At 48.4% G+C, this 13541-nt stretch overlaps 2 protein-coding genes across 5 annotated transcripts; one reads left to right on the top strand and one right to left on the bottom strand.

Annotated features, from left to right (window-relative positions):
• Positions 1-1478: 1478 nt before the first annotated feature.
• Positions 1479-2930, bottom strand: LOC121199347 (protein LBH-like). Its single transcript, XM_041063942.1, has 4 exons — positions 2837-2930; positions 2257-2346; positions 1979-2138; positions 1479-1849 (listed from the first exon to the last, which is right to left on the bottom strand). Exons 2-4 carry the CDS (start codon positions 2314-2316, stop codon positions 1791-1793), a joined length of 279 nt encoding a protein of 92 aa, XP_040919876.1. The 5' UTR covers positions 2317-2346; positions 2837-2930; the 3' UTR covers positions 1479-1790.
• Positions 2761-11599, top strand: tnfaip2a (tumor necrosis factor, alpha-induced protein 2a). Of its 4 annotated transcripts, none has more exons than XM_041063935.1 (14): positions 2761-2975; positions 4468-4592; positions 5414-5527; positions 5841-6262; positions 6510-6718; positions 7252-7366; positions 7642-7764; positions 7940-8034; positions 8151-8243; positions 8350-8470; positions 8558-8683; positions 8760-8909; positions 9075-9199; positions 10911-11599. In XM_041063935.1, the coding sequence occupies exons 2-14, from the start codon at positions 4547-4549 to the stop codon at positions 11092-11094; spliced, it is 1923 nt and encodes a 640-aa protein (XP_040919869.1). In that variant the 5' UTR covers positions 2761-2975; positions 4468-4546; the 3' UTR covers positions 11095-11599. The 4 variants fall into 4 exon arrangements, with proteins under 4 accessions (XP_040919869.1, XP_040919868.1, XP_040919871.1 ...); XM_041063934.1 differs by having other exon boundaries at positions 5411-5527; XM_041063937.1 differs by lacking the exons at positions 2761-2975; positions 4468-4592 and adding an exon at positions 5065-5202.
• Positions 11600-13541: the final 1942 nt, after the last annotated feature.

Below are 13541 nucleotides of genomic sequence, written 5' to 3'. Positions count from 1 at the left end.
TGTTCTCAACGCTACTGAAATTTCTTTAATACTTTGTTGGTAGTGACAGCTTCGAGACGCCTGAATGGAGAAACCAGTCACATGCACTGCTCAGGTGTGACTTTGGTTCATTCTTCCTCACAGTCTTCAGATCTTGAAGGTGCCGTGTGCCTCTTCTGTTGGATTCCAGTCAGGTGATTGGCTGCTCGTTTCATCTTCATCGTCCTGGTAGATATCAGCAGATTTTTATCAAGAATATGTCGGTACATGTTTCCATTCACTTCAGCGGCGTCTGCTGAGAAACAGCTCCACACCCTGATGTTCCCACCTCCAAACTTCACTGCTGGCACGCTGTTTTTCAGGTGATCATCTGACACAAACATGTTCAGGCCACATTCTCCCAGGATGTCACCGGCTTGTCTAAATGTTGTGCAGCAAACTTTAAACGAGCATCAACATGCTTTGTCTGGAGTCGTGGTGAGTGTGGCTACAGGCCTCAGGGCTTCACTGCATTACTTATTGTTTTCTTTGAAACAGTTGTTCTGATCCTTCTCTTCTCTCTCTGTCAGAAATTGTGCGAGCAGCTCCTGCTCGTGGATAGTTTATGGTGGAATGATCCGGATTCCAGATGTTGGCCCCAGCAGAAGGTCTTCAGAGAACTCTTTGCTTTTACTCATGAGCTGTTTCTTGTGAGACTCGTCTCTGTAGGACACCGAGCAGGACTGCACCAGCTGATTGGAATTTGCACTGACAGGGGGCAGGACTGATGCTGCTGTCGGTGTGTTGGCTTCCCACGCCCTTCTGCACGTGTTCAGTACCTGTGTCATTCTGTTTCATCACACATAACATTTTAAAAGCCTCAGTAATTTAAAGCAGCTCACTGTGATTTTTCATCAGTGTCTTTGTTGGATTGATCCACATCGTAATGTATTTTCTGCCAAAGGCATCAAAGAGTATACGTGAGTGTGAGATCAACCTCATATTCCAATTTAAAGTTTTTTCAGTTTGTATTATTTTCAGTTACGGACTGTCCCCCTTGTTGGGCGTTTGGTGTAGTGCAGAGTTATTTCAGCAGAGGGCAGTGTGAGCTCAGTGCATTCACACAGGAGCTCTGTGTTAAAGGAACATTACACTGGTTTTCCAAATCATCCTCCATGTGTTCTGATGATTTACTGCTGCGTCACACTGAAACAATGCTGACTCAGCAGTTAAATGTAGCGTAGTGTTGGACTGGCTCTTTAAATCCAGGAAACTGAATCCACCTCACAGGTCCCTGACGGTCAGGGACCCTCCTGGCACCAAACACATCCTTCTCTTACTGTCTTTGTGAGGACACTCCTTGACCTTATTCATCACCACCCCCCCACCACCCCTTTAACCCCTCCAACCTAAACCTGTTGATGAAATAACCTTCAACTGACGTGAGAGAAATCAGACATAACAGGAAGTGAGAAAACAGGAAGACTGCTCTTTATAACCAACATCATCTACATACTCGTCACTCAAACGTCACAAAGCTGTGACCAACAGCCAATCAGAAGAGCCTGAGCTTACGCACTCATCCTGAGCGGTAGGTGTCGGTCGTGGCTTCAGGTGGCGGTCGTTGGTTTCCCACAGTCCTTTTGGAGCGGTCCACCTTCAGACACCTGAACTCCTCTGTTTCATTTCTCCTCTTTGGTCAGTTCAGTTTCACCTGACCTGACTCCGCCCCCTGGCCTAGAGGTACAGGTGTGCTGCCCCTCCCCCATCTTCATTACAGAGATCTTCATGCTGATTGGCTGAGCATGGAGGAGTTGTGTCAGCTGGAGGTTTTAAACTCCGCCCGTCTCCTGCTGCTCCTGCTTCACCTCCTCCGCAGGTACACCAGCACCTGGAAAAGAGACCTGATGATGTCACTCCAGGTACATACACTGTCTGATTACTGATTATGACTGATCAATGAGCCCATGATGATAAATAAGGTGGAACGTTTGTTTCTCTTTTACTGTGATGACCTCACCTGTCACCTGGGCATGTTCCTCAGTGACATCACTGCTGACATCATCAGGAGGCCAGCGAAGCTCTCCACTTTCCACCTCCCCTCCGTCTGTGGGCTCCACCACAATGGACGGCAGACACCTGGAGAGTTTTGGAAAACACTCCACAGACTCTGGAAACACCTGGAGAGGAGGAGGGAACCAATCAGCGAGCTTGGTGCTGAATTCAGGTGTTAATGATACCTGAGCTCACTGTGGTGATAGGTCACCCAAAATCAGCTAGCTTGTGTTTGAATCTCACCTGCAGGGCCAATGCATCCTCTCCACAGGCTCCGCCCACCGCTGAGTCACAGGTGTTCATCTCAGCCAATCAGAGAACAGAGACAGGAAGCTGAGAGGAGACAAAATAAAACCACGAGTGAGCGTGATGAACCGTGACACACACACACACAGAAACCAGCTGACAACAGGCCGAATGGAGATACGACGCCATGACCTCAGGAACATGTGAGTTAGCGTGTTTCCTCAGGGTTCCAGGGTTCTGTTCACCCACACTGAGTTTCAGAGTGTCTTATAAAGATTAAGATCTTGGGGTCTCAGAGGTTCTTGGATTCACTGGTCCCCTTTATGATCTTACTGTTGCTCTTTGTGTCAGACACTGGTCTGATGTGGAACCTGAACACATCACAGCTGACAGACAAACAGACGTGTCACCATGACAACAGACATGCTAGTAGATTAATGTGAGAGTTTACAGATGAACGTTTCAAACATTCACAGTTTGAACTGAGTCACATGATCAGGACCGAGCTTCACCTACACCTGAGCCGGGAGACCAACAGTGGACACTTTTCAGAGAGTGAAGAAGAGGAGCGACCCACCTGACGACGACGATGATGATGATGACGACGACGATGATGATGATCCACAGTTCCAGTGTTTGAGCTCAGTCCTCAGAGTTTTACACGTCAAGCTCGTTGTTGATCAGACGACACTGCTGCTGCTCTCAATTCAAATCAGGTGAGTCTGTGTGTGTGTGTGTGTATCTGTGTGTGTGTGTGTGTGTGTGTATCTGTGTGTGTGTGTGTGTGTGTGTGTGTGTGTATCTGTGTGTGTGTATCTCTGTGTGTGTGTATCTGTGTGTGTTTTGCATGCCGTCCTGATTTGACTGTGTGATTTGCGTCTCGTCTCAGAGTCACGTTCACACAGTCACATGATCACAGAGTCTCACTGTGAGAAGCAACAGATAAATGAATAATAATAAATAAATACACACAAACACAAACACACAGTCCAGAGCCTCTTCTGGTCTCTGACCTCTGACCTCTGACCTCTGACCTGGACCATGGCAGGCTTACTGGTCTCATTCATCTCATCTGCAACAGCAAATACACAAGTAATAACACAAGGAGGAAATGACCTCTGACCTCACAGGTGTGCCCCGGCGTACCCCGAGCTGTCCACCTGTGATGGAATCACCTGAGACGCAGCTTGATCCCAGGTGTGACGGGACCTGTGTGACGTGGTGCTCCTGTGAAATGTCAGCTGGAGCTGAGTCCAGAGCTCAGCTGCTCAGCTTTAACCAGAACACGTCACACCTGCGTCACACCTGCATGAACACGTCACACCTGTCTGAGCGTCCTCACTCTGGCTCCTGATCACATCACATGCTTCAGTCCCACCTGAGATCCAGGAGCGGAGCCTCTGAAGTCAGCGGGTCTCTGAAGCCTCGTCTTCTTGTTCCATTTTTTCTGCTCGTCTCTGGTTTGTTTAGTTGTTGTGTTTCTTTTTTTTAGTGTTTCAGTGTGTGTTCTGTTGTTGTGAAGCTCTTTGTAATTGTGTTGTATTGGTTCATGGTTGTGGAACACAAGACAAACACACACACACCTTTAAATAGTCCCTGACACGATTTCAGATGTGTTCTGACGTGTTTCACGTGATCAGGTGAGACAGGTGAGCTGACATCGTGCTGACAGACTGCTGGGGGACTTCCCATCATGCACCGGGCTCCTCTCTGTCTGCTCTCATTCATATCCCATTAATACATGTTACTGACTCAGCTTCTTCTCTTTCCTGTGGTTCTGTTCTTCCTCTCCTCTCTTCTTCTGCCGCCGCTCTCTGCAGGTTCATCTGCTGCCGCCATTAGTCTCATTAATTATTACTATTATTCCTTCTATCAGTCTGACATCATTCGTTCTTTTCCTGTTGTTGATTGTATTGATATTAGTCCTGTTACTAATCATGTTATTGTCCTCTCATTACTTTTAATCCTGCTCTGCATCAAACCTGCACTGTCCCAGTTCTCCTTCCCCCTCTCTCTGTCTCTCTCTCTCCTCCCACCATGAGCCAGTGGAAGAGACAGGGAGTTGGGGGGGGGGGGGGGGGGGGGGGTAGTGGAGGAGAAGAGATGGAGGTGGGGGGCAGTGGAGGAGCTGAAACTGAAAGTGAAAGAACTGAAAGAAGATGCTCTGACTCATCTGTCTCATACCTCAGTGTCTTCCTGCCACAGCAGATCCTGGATCGTCTGGACCTTGATGTGAAACATCTCATTAAACCCTCTGCGGGTTCTGATCTGGATCCTGGTCCTGAGGATGTGGAGCTCCGTTCTGTCCACGAGGAGTCAGCAGAGCAGCGGCGGTGAGATGAGTTTTAATGTTACATCGTGTGTGTGTGTGTGTGTGTGTGTGTGTGTGTGTGTGTGTGTGTGTGTGTGTGGTGTGTGTGTGTGTGTGTGTGTGTGTGTGTCAGTACGGGGGGGCTCCGGCCGATCCGAGGCGACACAGCCTGATCCACATCAGAGTGACACTCTGTGCGGTGACCTGCCACAGGTGTCCCTCTGCGTCCACCATCCTGTCTCTGGTTCATCTGTCCCCGCTGGGACCAGTTCTCATCGCTGCTTGTTGTTTGGGAAAACATCTGGATCCGAATGATCGCGATCGTCTCTGCATTTCCAAACATCAAAGCTCAGAGGCAGGATCGTGTGTCAGTGCAGCAGGGATCCAGACCAGAGTCCTGTTTCATGACGGCATCACCTCTCTGTCTCTAACCCCGCCCCTCCCTCCGGGATGTTCCAGCACAGAATCAAATGACCGACAGATGAGAGGTGGGAGGACGGCGGGCGGACGCGGTCCGAACGGAGAAACTCCGGTTTGACCACGGGCTTTTATTTTGATGGATGTTTGTGTCGTTCACGCGCTGAACCTTCAGGTCCGGATGCTGCGCGGACGCGCGTGAAGGGAAATGTCCGGTCGGTTCGCGAGTTTTGTGTCTCATGTCTGTTGATGTGAAGTGTGACGGTTCGGGACCGAACTTAAATCCTGCCACTGATTCAGTCTGATGCTTGTTGGCCTGAGTCTGGAGGTTTTAGGTTCTCCTTAGAACAGATCTGAACATGTTGATTGGTTTATTGATGGAAGGTGAAGGTTCTGTGGATAACGCTGGTGTTGAATGTTCAGCAGGAGGCGCCGAGGAGAACCGAGGAGGACAGAGGAGGAGACTGCCGAAACTGAAGAACCCCGCAAAGTTCTGGAAAAACAGCTCAACCAGACAGCAGAACCGCAGCCACACTGAAGGTCAGAACCACAGGAACATTATCAAAGAGAACTCACAGAACCTTAAATAGAACTGAGAATCTGCTGTTTTCTCCAGAACCTGATGGCTCTGAACTAGAACCAGCAAAAATGTCCATCATCACGCTGAAACTCAGATAGAACCAGCAGACACAGCAGAACCAGCAAAACCATTGCTAGTACTAATGTACGTTACATTTAAACCAGTAGAACATGAGGTAGAACATGAGGTAGAACGTGAGGTCGAACGTGAGGTGGAACCCTAACCTTGCTGCAGATGACTGCCTGGCTGACGGGCTCTGTCTGTTTCTTGCAGAGAACGAGTTGGACTGTGTGGAGGAGAAGGAGCTGCTGGAGGAGGTCAGCAGGAGGCTGATCATCAGGGAGGAGCAGGTCTTCAGCCAGGACTGTCCCAGCGAGGACGAGGACCAGCTGCAGAAAGACTTTGAGGCTCTGAAACTTCAGATATTGATGGCCATCGACAACACCTTCAGCACCCCCTCGTCCTTAGGACACCTGGACGTCCTGAGGAGTGCTGTGGCCTCCATCCAGCAGCAGGAGGTGCAGGACCGGCGTTGGACAGACTGTTCTGAAGACAGACTTCCAGTGTGGCGTCCTCTGAAATGTCTCAGCAGTCACAACTCTCTGCTTCAGAACATAGTGGACTCCAGACTGAAGACAGCTGCAGAGGACGAGCTGACCGGACCTGACAGACTGTCCTCACCTGTGAAGAGGGAGGTGAGTTGTTCTCTGTCCCCGTTACATCAGTAAAGACATCACGCAGCAGTGCACAGGTGTCTGTCCCAGTTTCACATGTGAGAACTCTGATTAAATACATTTAGGACAAGTTTAGATCAGAGACGAGACAAAGAGCGAAACGAGAATCAGGGACGTTTTCAGCTCTAACACAGGAAGTGTCACCGTGTTTTTACAGGTAAAACTGTTCCATCATCTTTGTAGCTCAGGTGCTAACGAATGTCTGCAGGTGTGTCGTATGGGGACCCGTGTGAAGGAGGACCTGTTGGTGGTGAGGACGATGAGGGACTGTTACCCTCCGCAGATGGACATCCTGAATGTCTACGCTGGACTCTACCATCAGGGGTTCTCTGCTCGGCTGATGGAACTCGCTGCTTCTGGACTGGACATAGACGACTGCAGCTACCTGCTGTTCTGGGTCAATCACTTCTATCCAGAGTGAGTCTCCGCTGACTGTCTCACACTCACTGTCCTCAACTAAACTGAGATTATTGATGAAGCGTCAAACACATGGTGTCAGCAGAGGACAGCGAGGTCTTCCGTCCCCCGGGACTTTTAATGAGCTGCTGTCAGAGTCTGATCTGTGATTAGCTCAGTGTCAGTTCTGCATCATACAGCACATTTCAAAATAAAAGGCTTAAACCAGGGTTAAACTAACACGGTCAGACAACAAACCATGAAGGTGCTCACTAAAAGCTTCAGGTCTCAGGCTGCAGGAACAGGACACAGGACACAGCCGTCCTCAGAGCCCAGAAACTGGATAAGCAGTTTTCTTCTCGTCCTGAAACTTGGACCAAGGAAGTGTCAGTGAGGAATTATGGACCATGAGGCCGAGGGCTCCAGGTCCGTCTCTGCTCCTGTGGCCTCGGGTCTGAGACAAACTAACACACGTTCAGGATCAGGTTTATCAGCAGCTTCCTCTTTTTACTGTTTCTATTTTTGTTTTGTTGTTGTCTGTGTTTCCTCCTCAGTAAAATATTAAAACACGAAGACCTGGATGGACAGATAAAGACGGTCTGCCTGGGTTCACTGCTGCTGCAGGACCATCTGAAACAGCTGGAGGAGCAGTACCTGAGCCACAAGGAGGTAAAGACCAGGAGGGTGTGTGTGTGTGTGTGTGTGTCTGTGTGTGTGTGTGTGTGTGTGTGTGTGAGTGTGAGTGTGTGTGTTTGAGAGAGAGAGATATAAATATATTCTTCAGCCTCAAACTGTGACACAGACCAGTTAAATCATCATCATGGAAAGTTTCAGGTGTAAACGTGTGTGTGTGTGTGTGTGTGTGTGTGTGTGCGTGTGTGTGTGTGCGTGTGTGTGTGTGTGTGTGTGTGTGTGTATGTGTGTGTGTGTGTGTGTTCCTCCAGGATAAAGTGAAGCTGTGGCTCAGCACAGCTCTAAAGAAAGAAGAGGAGAGCTGGCTGAGTGGCAGGAAACCAGAGCTCATCGACAGCTATTACTTCAGCCCGCTGGCTGTGGATGTCATACAGGTGAGACACAGACTGTCCAGGTGAGATACAGGTGAGACAGAGTCAGAAAAGATACAGCATTTAAGATGAGGGAAAAGAGTTCTGTATGAATCACCTGTAGTGATTTAAAGCAGGTTTACCTGGATTTTCCTCTGTGCTAACGGTGATGGATATGTTGCTGTGCTTGTGTTTCCAGGTGATAGACAGCTCCCTGACTGAGTTCAGCCATGTGATCAGAGACCAGAGCAGAATCCAAAGGATCACAGCTCACCTGGACAGCTTCCTTGGCAGGTACAGTAGAGCAGGCGCAGCGGGGGCAGCGGGGGCAGCGGGCGCAGCGGGGGCAGCGGGCGCAGCACGGTCAGGCTGTGGACGAGTGTGAACTCACAGAATGAAATGTGTTCCAGCTACAAGAAGAGTGTGGAGGAGTTTATGAAGGGAAACCACAGTAACATCTGCTCGGTGGTCAAAGCTCACCTGGTCTGTGAGGAGCAGCTCAGGTGAGATGCAGATGAGGCGTCAGCATCTTCTAAGCTGCTGCGACGTCCTTCAGCTCAGGGCTGAACTGTTCTGTGCAGCTGATTGGCTGTCTGTGACTTTCCCCAGGGATTACATCACAACAGGAAGTCTGCCTGAGCAGCAGAGACGTCGCTGTCTGGACACTCTGTCTGCCCTGAGGGATTGTGGGTATAGGTATCTCACCTGTCCCATTCATGTCCAGCTGAAGGTACGAAAACTGTCTGTACATGAAATATACCGTGTCCCCCGCCCAGACCCTGTTCACCTGTGTGTGTGTGCGTGTGTGTGTGTTCAGGTGTGTTACAAGAACCTGTGGACACCTGACTGGTTGGATGCGTCACCTCCTGTGGTCATCTCTCTGCTGGACTCTCTGAATGAACACCTGATGGACCTGACTGACCTGAAACCAGCCTGCAGACAGGTGAGGCTGTGTTCACCTGTTCACCTGTCTGTTTCCACCTGTCATTGCCTGACCACCTGTCTCCTTGGCCCTGCAGTCCCTGCTGGGTGTCCTCCATCAGGACGTGGCTCTTCAGTATGTGAAGAGGATGATGAAGAACAGGATGAAGAGCCGAGAGCAGCAGCAGGCCGGAGCTCAGAAGATGAAGGAGGACGTTCAAACGATGGACGACTTCTTCAAAGACCAGGTGAGACACACACACACACACACACACAGTGCAGACTGCAGTGTGTGTGTGTGTGTGTGTGTGTATGATTCAGTATTATGGTGCAGGTCTTCATGACATGTGACACCTCAGCTCAGGTGAGGCGGACAGTGGAGAACTACGTCCTCTGCTGTTGTCTGTCCTCAGGGCTGCAGCGAGTCCTCGTGGTTCAGTAAGGTTCTCTGCAGCGTGGCTGAGGTTCTCCGTCTGCAGGATCCGGGAAGCGTTCATCTGGAGATGGTCAGCCTGGCCAGGACGTGTCCCGACCTCAGGTATTCAGACGTAACGGTTTCACCTTTGTGTTCGTGCTCAGGAGGACGTGGAGACCACAGTCCTGTCCCTGGATCAGGACTTTATCTGTCCCACACGTTCACGTTTAACAGGAAGAAACATGAGGATCTTTTTAGTGACGCTTTGTTTTGATGTTTATTTACATTTCATCCAGTCAACTTCCTGTTTACACATGTTCAGAAAACATTTGAAAACTACACATAAACACAAACACACAAACAAACACAAACAAAAAACACAAACACGTTCACGTCAGCATCAGCTGCTTTGTGACATGTGACTCAATCTAAAGTAAAAACCTCCTTCCTCTGTTCTCACACACACACACACACACTAACATCTGACCTTCCAGCTGTTTACACACAGCACCGGTGTTAATGTGTCAGTGTGTGGCTGTGTACCAGTGTGAGAGGTGTGTGTGACTCTGTCGCCCTGAGTTCAGACTGTCAGGCACCGCCTGGCTGCAGCTGCTCTGATGTTTCAACCTGATAACAAGAACAAATGATGTCCAGGTGTCAAAGGAGTGAACCTGAGAGCTAGAGAGCAGGTATACCTGTGCACACCTGTGTTGCTGGGGGTGAGCTGTCCTTCTCACGTCCTTGGTGTTGTGTTCTGTAGCTTCCTGTGAGCTGTCAGTGTGTAGTCTCATATACAAACACTAAAGCTGTGACCTGGATCTGGTGCGTGAGAAAAACCTGGTTGCTGTGGGAGACAGCAGGCGTGGGCAAGTGGGGCTCAGGTGTCACAGGTGAATGGAAAGGTGGTGGGCGGAGACTGTCTGGCTTCACCCATCTCTCTCCTTTCTGTTTCCCTGTGTAAAAGACTGTCTTTGGGGTCTGGTGCACATTAAACACTGGATTCACCCACTTCCTGTCTCACTTTAACATTATTAAAGGTGAGTTCACCTGTGGAAGAATCAGCCGCTCTGACCAGATCTGGGATTTTGTTTTTAAAAATATTCTAACGTTGGTTCTTTATTCAGTTTATTTACTTACAGAGCAGCTGCTGCTGGTAGATGCACTGAGTGAAAACCGGTCAGTCAGTTCTCCTTCCTGCAGGTTCTGAGGTCAGTTTTTGTGGAAACTGAACCGTGTTGTATTTTACAGAAAATCAAATGACTCCTCTCTGAAGGAGGCATCACACCAACTGGATCACAGCAGCAGCTTCTTTTACACGTTCTGTATTTTCCAGCATTTTTCCTGGAAACTTTCCTCTAGATTTCCAGAAAATTAGCTGGAAAAAGGTTTTGATTTCGAGGATTTTTCTGAGGGCCGACACAGTTTGAAAGTGTTTGCTGCTGCAGTTTTTAAGTGACTGCTCGTATCTGACGCTGACGTTTCAGGAAAATGTTCATTGCCAACATTTTCATTTGTTTTCCATCAGAACATCTGATCATATAATCCAGCATCAGCTGCTGCTGATTCCAGCGTCCTTCTGTTCAGACTCTAGCAGCAGCTGGTTCGGGTCAGGGAAAGATCCAGGTCTGCATCCAGGTCTCTGCATCTGCTGCAGTTCACAAACTTTGTTCAGGTTCTTCAGAGCTGTGAGCTGTCCGGCCTGACAGCTCTGAGACCTGAGTCTCAGCTGGGACAGGTCAGGACCTGCAGGTCTCCAGCAGACTCTGACACTGTTGATGGCCAGAGAGATTGAATGTGTCTGTTTTTTGATCACTTCTCTGTCGTCTCTCCTCAGTAACGCTCACGTGTCAGCACTGCTGTCTCTGAAAATCGGCCTATCATCTGCTGACATGCGCTCCATCAGGCAGAGCTTGGAGGAGAACCGCCTCCTCGATGTCTCCACCAATCACAGCCCTCCGTTCTTCTCTAAGGTCAAAGTCAAATGGATCAGTAATAAGATCAATCAGATGGGGCTGTAGAGCTGAACTGTTAGCCTGTTAGCCTGTTAGCACATAGACCTGTTAGCCTGTTAGCTCATAGACCTGTTAGCCTGTTAGCACATAGACCTGTTAGCCTGTTAGCTCATAGACCTGTTAGCCTGTTAGCACATAGACCTGTTAGCCTGTTAGCACATAGACCTGTTAGCCTGTTAGCACATAGAATCTCTCTGTAAACAGTGATTTTATGTGGATTCTCTGTGTGTTGCTGCCTCATTACGTGATTGGTTGATAATGAACGCACCAGGTGAAATGAAGGTTCAGTCACAAGGTAAATCTTTCACACTGAGGCTGCATTCACCTGTAATACTGATGCTGAACACTTGGACAGAGGGGTCTTTAAATCTTTCTCTGTGGATATTTTTGTCTTTCCATGTGTGTAGTTCTTACTGTTAATGTTATTATATAGATAATAACCCAAATGCTATACATATACATGATCTGTCCATCTGCCTGTGACAAACAGTCCATATTCATAAGATGAAGTGAAATCACCTGTGAATAATCAGTAATAAAGCTTTCATCAGAGCAGCTGTTTGGATGTGACCTCATCTTCACTGGCAGCAGATTCCTGAACACACATCAAACTCTCCGTAAGCGTTTCCATCTGTGAGTCTGAGTGCGGCTCTCCAAACCCTCCAAGCTCCTCCTGGGAAATATTTTCAGGCTCAGTTCAGTGCTTCAGGAAAAAGCAGTCAGTTCCAGATGGATCAATGAGCCTGATCAGGCGGTAAACACTGATCATATCAGACATGAAACCCTCCACAGCTGGAATCACCACAGAGGCTTTTCAGAGACGTGATCAGTAACAGGACTGAAAACACCTGAATGACTCAGAGCCGTTCTCTGGCTGATGGTGCATCTTCTTTTGGTTTTCTACAGTGAGTGATCAATAATCAGTGTAAATGAGTCTGACTCTGCTGCTCCCTGGTGGCCACACTGCTGACTGCAAAATAATAATTCATCATTCAGTTTACAAGCTGATGGTCACTGACAGCAGCACAGACACGAAGCAGTAACTGACTGCAGCTCAGCTGTGTCCACTGTGCTGGAGGTGAAGAGTGTCTCTAACAGAGGTGGGACATTAGTCCTCATCCTTAAATCTTCTCTAAAACATGAACCCCACCAGCTTCGTGCTGTTGTAGTGTGGTTTGGGCTCATTGGTGTCTTGTTTAGGCCACTGGGGAAAAATCCACTGCTCAGCAAACTACACCGAGACAAAGAAGAATCCAGAACACAGGAACAACAAAAATACAATAACACAAACAAATGAATATGTTTTATTATGGATAAACTACAGCAGCAGCAGAGGTCATCATAGTTAGCCCCAACATTAGCAATGAGCACATTAATGCAGCACTAAGGCAGCCTGCAGCATGAGAACTTTTACTTCTGCTTTTTTATGCTTTTACTCAGTTTCTGGAAATTCTTTGTAAAAGATTTGCTCCGACAGTTTGGCACGTTTCTTCAAAGTGTCTGGCTGACAGCAGTGAGCCACAGAGACGGTGGTCTGGACTCTGTGGAGGACAGAATACCTGCCCTGTGATCCAGGTGTGCTCCTACTCTGGAGCACCGAGGGCTGGAGAGGTGCTGCTGCTGCTGTGTCTGAACTTATTACCGGGACACCACAACACCCAAGACTTGTCATTGTCTCCAAATCCACTTTCACTTCCTGCTCTGCTAATGTTCATGTATGTGACTGCTACTGAAACAGACTCTGCACTCAAACCACAGCATGGTCCGTGAGTCTGTCCCGCCATGACAATGTGACCTACACTTACCTGTTACTGTTCTGTTGCCTGCAGATAATCACAGCTTTGTGGTGGCAGTGTTGGGATCCAGAGTGGTCTGTAAGGACTGACCCTCACCCAGGAGGAGGAACGTCCTGAGTCTGACGCTGAGTTTAACCTCAGTCACAGTCTGAACCTTCCAGTTTGATCAGGAAGAGTTTGGCCTAGAAAACACATGATCATCGTCCACAGCAGAAACCAACACAGGTTACTGTCTGTGGAAAAATACACCCGATCGACCACAACAGACATTTGATATTGTTTCGTGTTTATTTTGTGTGTCTTTGTTTTTCAGGCTGGGTCTTGTTTCAGTGAGGGAGGGGCTGGGGCCCGGGGGGGCAGTGTCTGTGCTTATAGGATGCTCTGAGTTATCTTTCATATTATTACATATTCAGATATATAGATTGTTGTTTGTTCGGCGCTGTGATAATGAACACATCATGTAGAAACGTGCCTCAGCCTGCCAATGGTAAAACTCTGTGTATGTTATATTTAGAGTATAATTTGTTCCTGTTCATACGCTGTAATTTATGAATGTATGGACTTGACTCAGTCAGCGTTGTGTTTTAATAAACATGTGTTTTACCGAAGGATTATAATGTCGCTGGGATTGTGTTGTTTTGCTCTGTCCACTCTTTC

This window comes from Toxotes jaculatrix, chromosome 19 (assembly GCF_017976425.1).
Source record: "Toxotes jaculatrix isolate fToxJac2 chromosome 19, fToxJac2.pri, whole genome shotgun sequence".
NCBI classification, from domain to species: Eukaryota; Metazoa; Chordata; class Actinopteri; family Toxotidae; genus Toxotes; species Toxotes jaculatrix.
The sequence above is the reverse complement of the archived record's forward strand: the minus strand, read 5'-3'. Positions and strand labels throughout refer to the sequence as shown.

What these genes read in the sequence shown, in the direction of transcription:
- LOC121199347 (XM_041063942.1), bottom strand. Translation starts at nt 2,316, where the DNA reads ATGAACACCTGTGACTCAGCGGTGGGCGGAGCCTGTGGAGAGGATGCA. An exon ending in AGGATGCATTGGCCCTGCAG is followed by an intron (nt 2,139 to 2,256) that starts GTGAGATTCAAA and finishes CCTCCTCTCCAG; the next exon opens with GTGTTTCCAGAGTCTGTGGA. An exon ending in GGAACATGCCCAGGTGACAG is followed by an intron (nt 1,850 to 1,978) that starts GTGAGGTCATCA and finishes TCTCTTTTCCAG; the next exon opens with GTGCTGGTGTACCTGCGGAG.
- tnfaip2a (XM_041063934.1), top strand. Translation starts at nt 4,547, where the DNA reads ATGTGGAGCTCCGTTCTGTCCACGAGGAGTCAGCAGAGCAGCGGCG. An exon ending in GTCAATCACTTCTATCCAGA is followed by an intron (nt 6,719 to 7,251) that starts GTGAGTCTCCGC and finishes TTTCCTCCTCAG; the next exon opens with TAAAATATTAAAACACGAAG. An exon ending in ACGACTTCTTCAAAGACCAG is followed by an intron (nt 8,910 to 9,074) that starts GTGAGACACACA and finishes GTCTGTCCTCAG; the next exon opens with GGCTGCAGCGAGTCCTCGTG.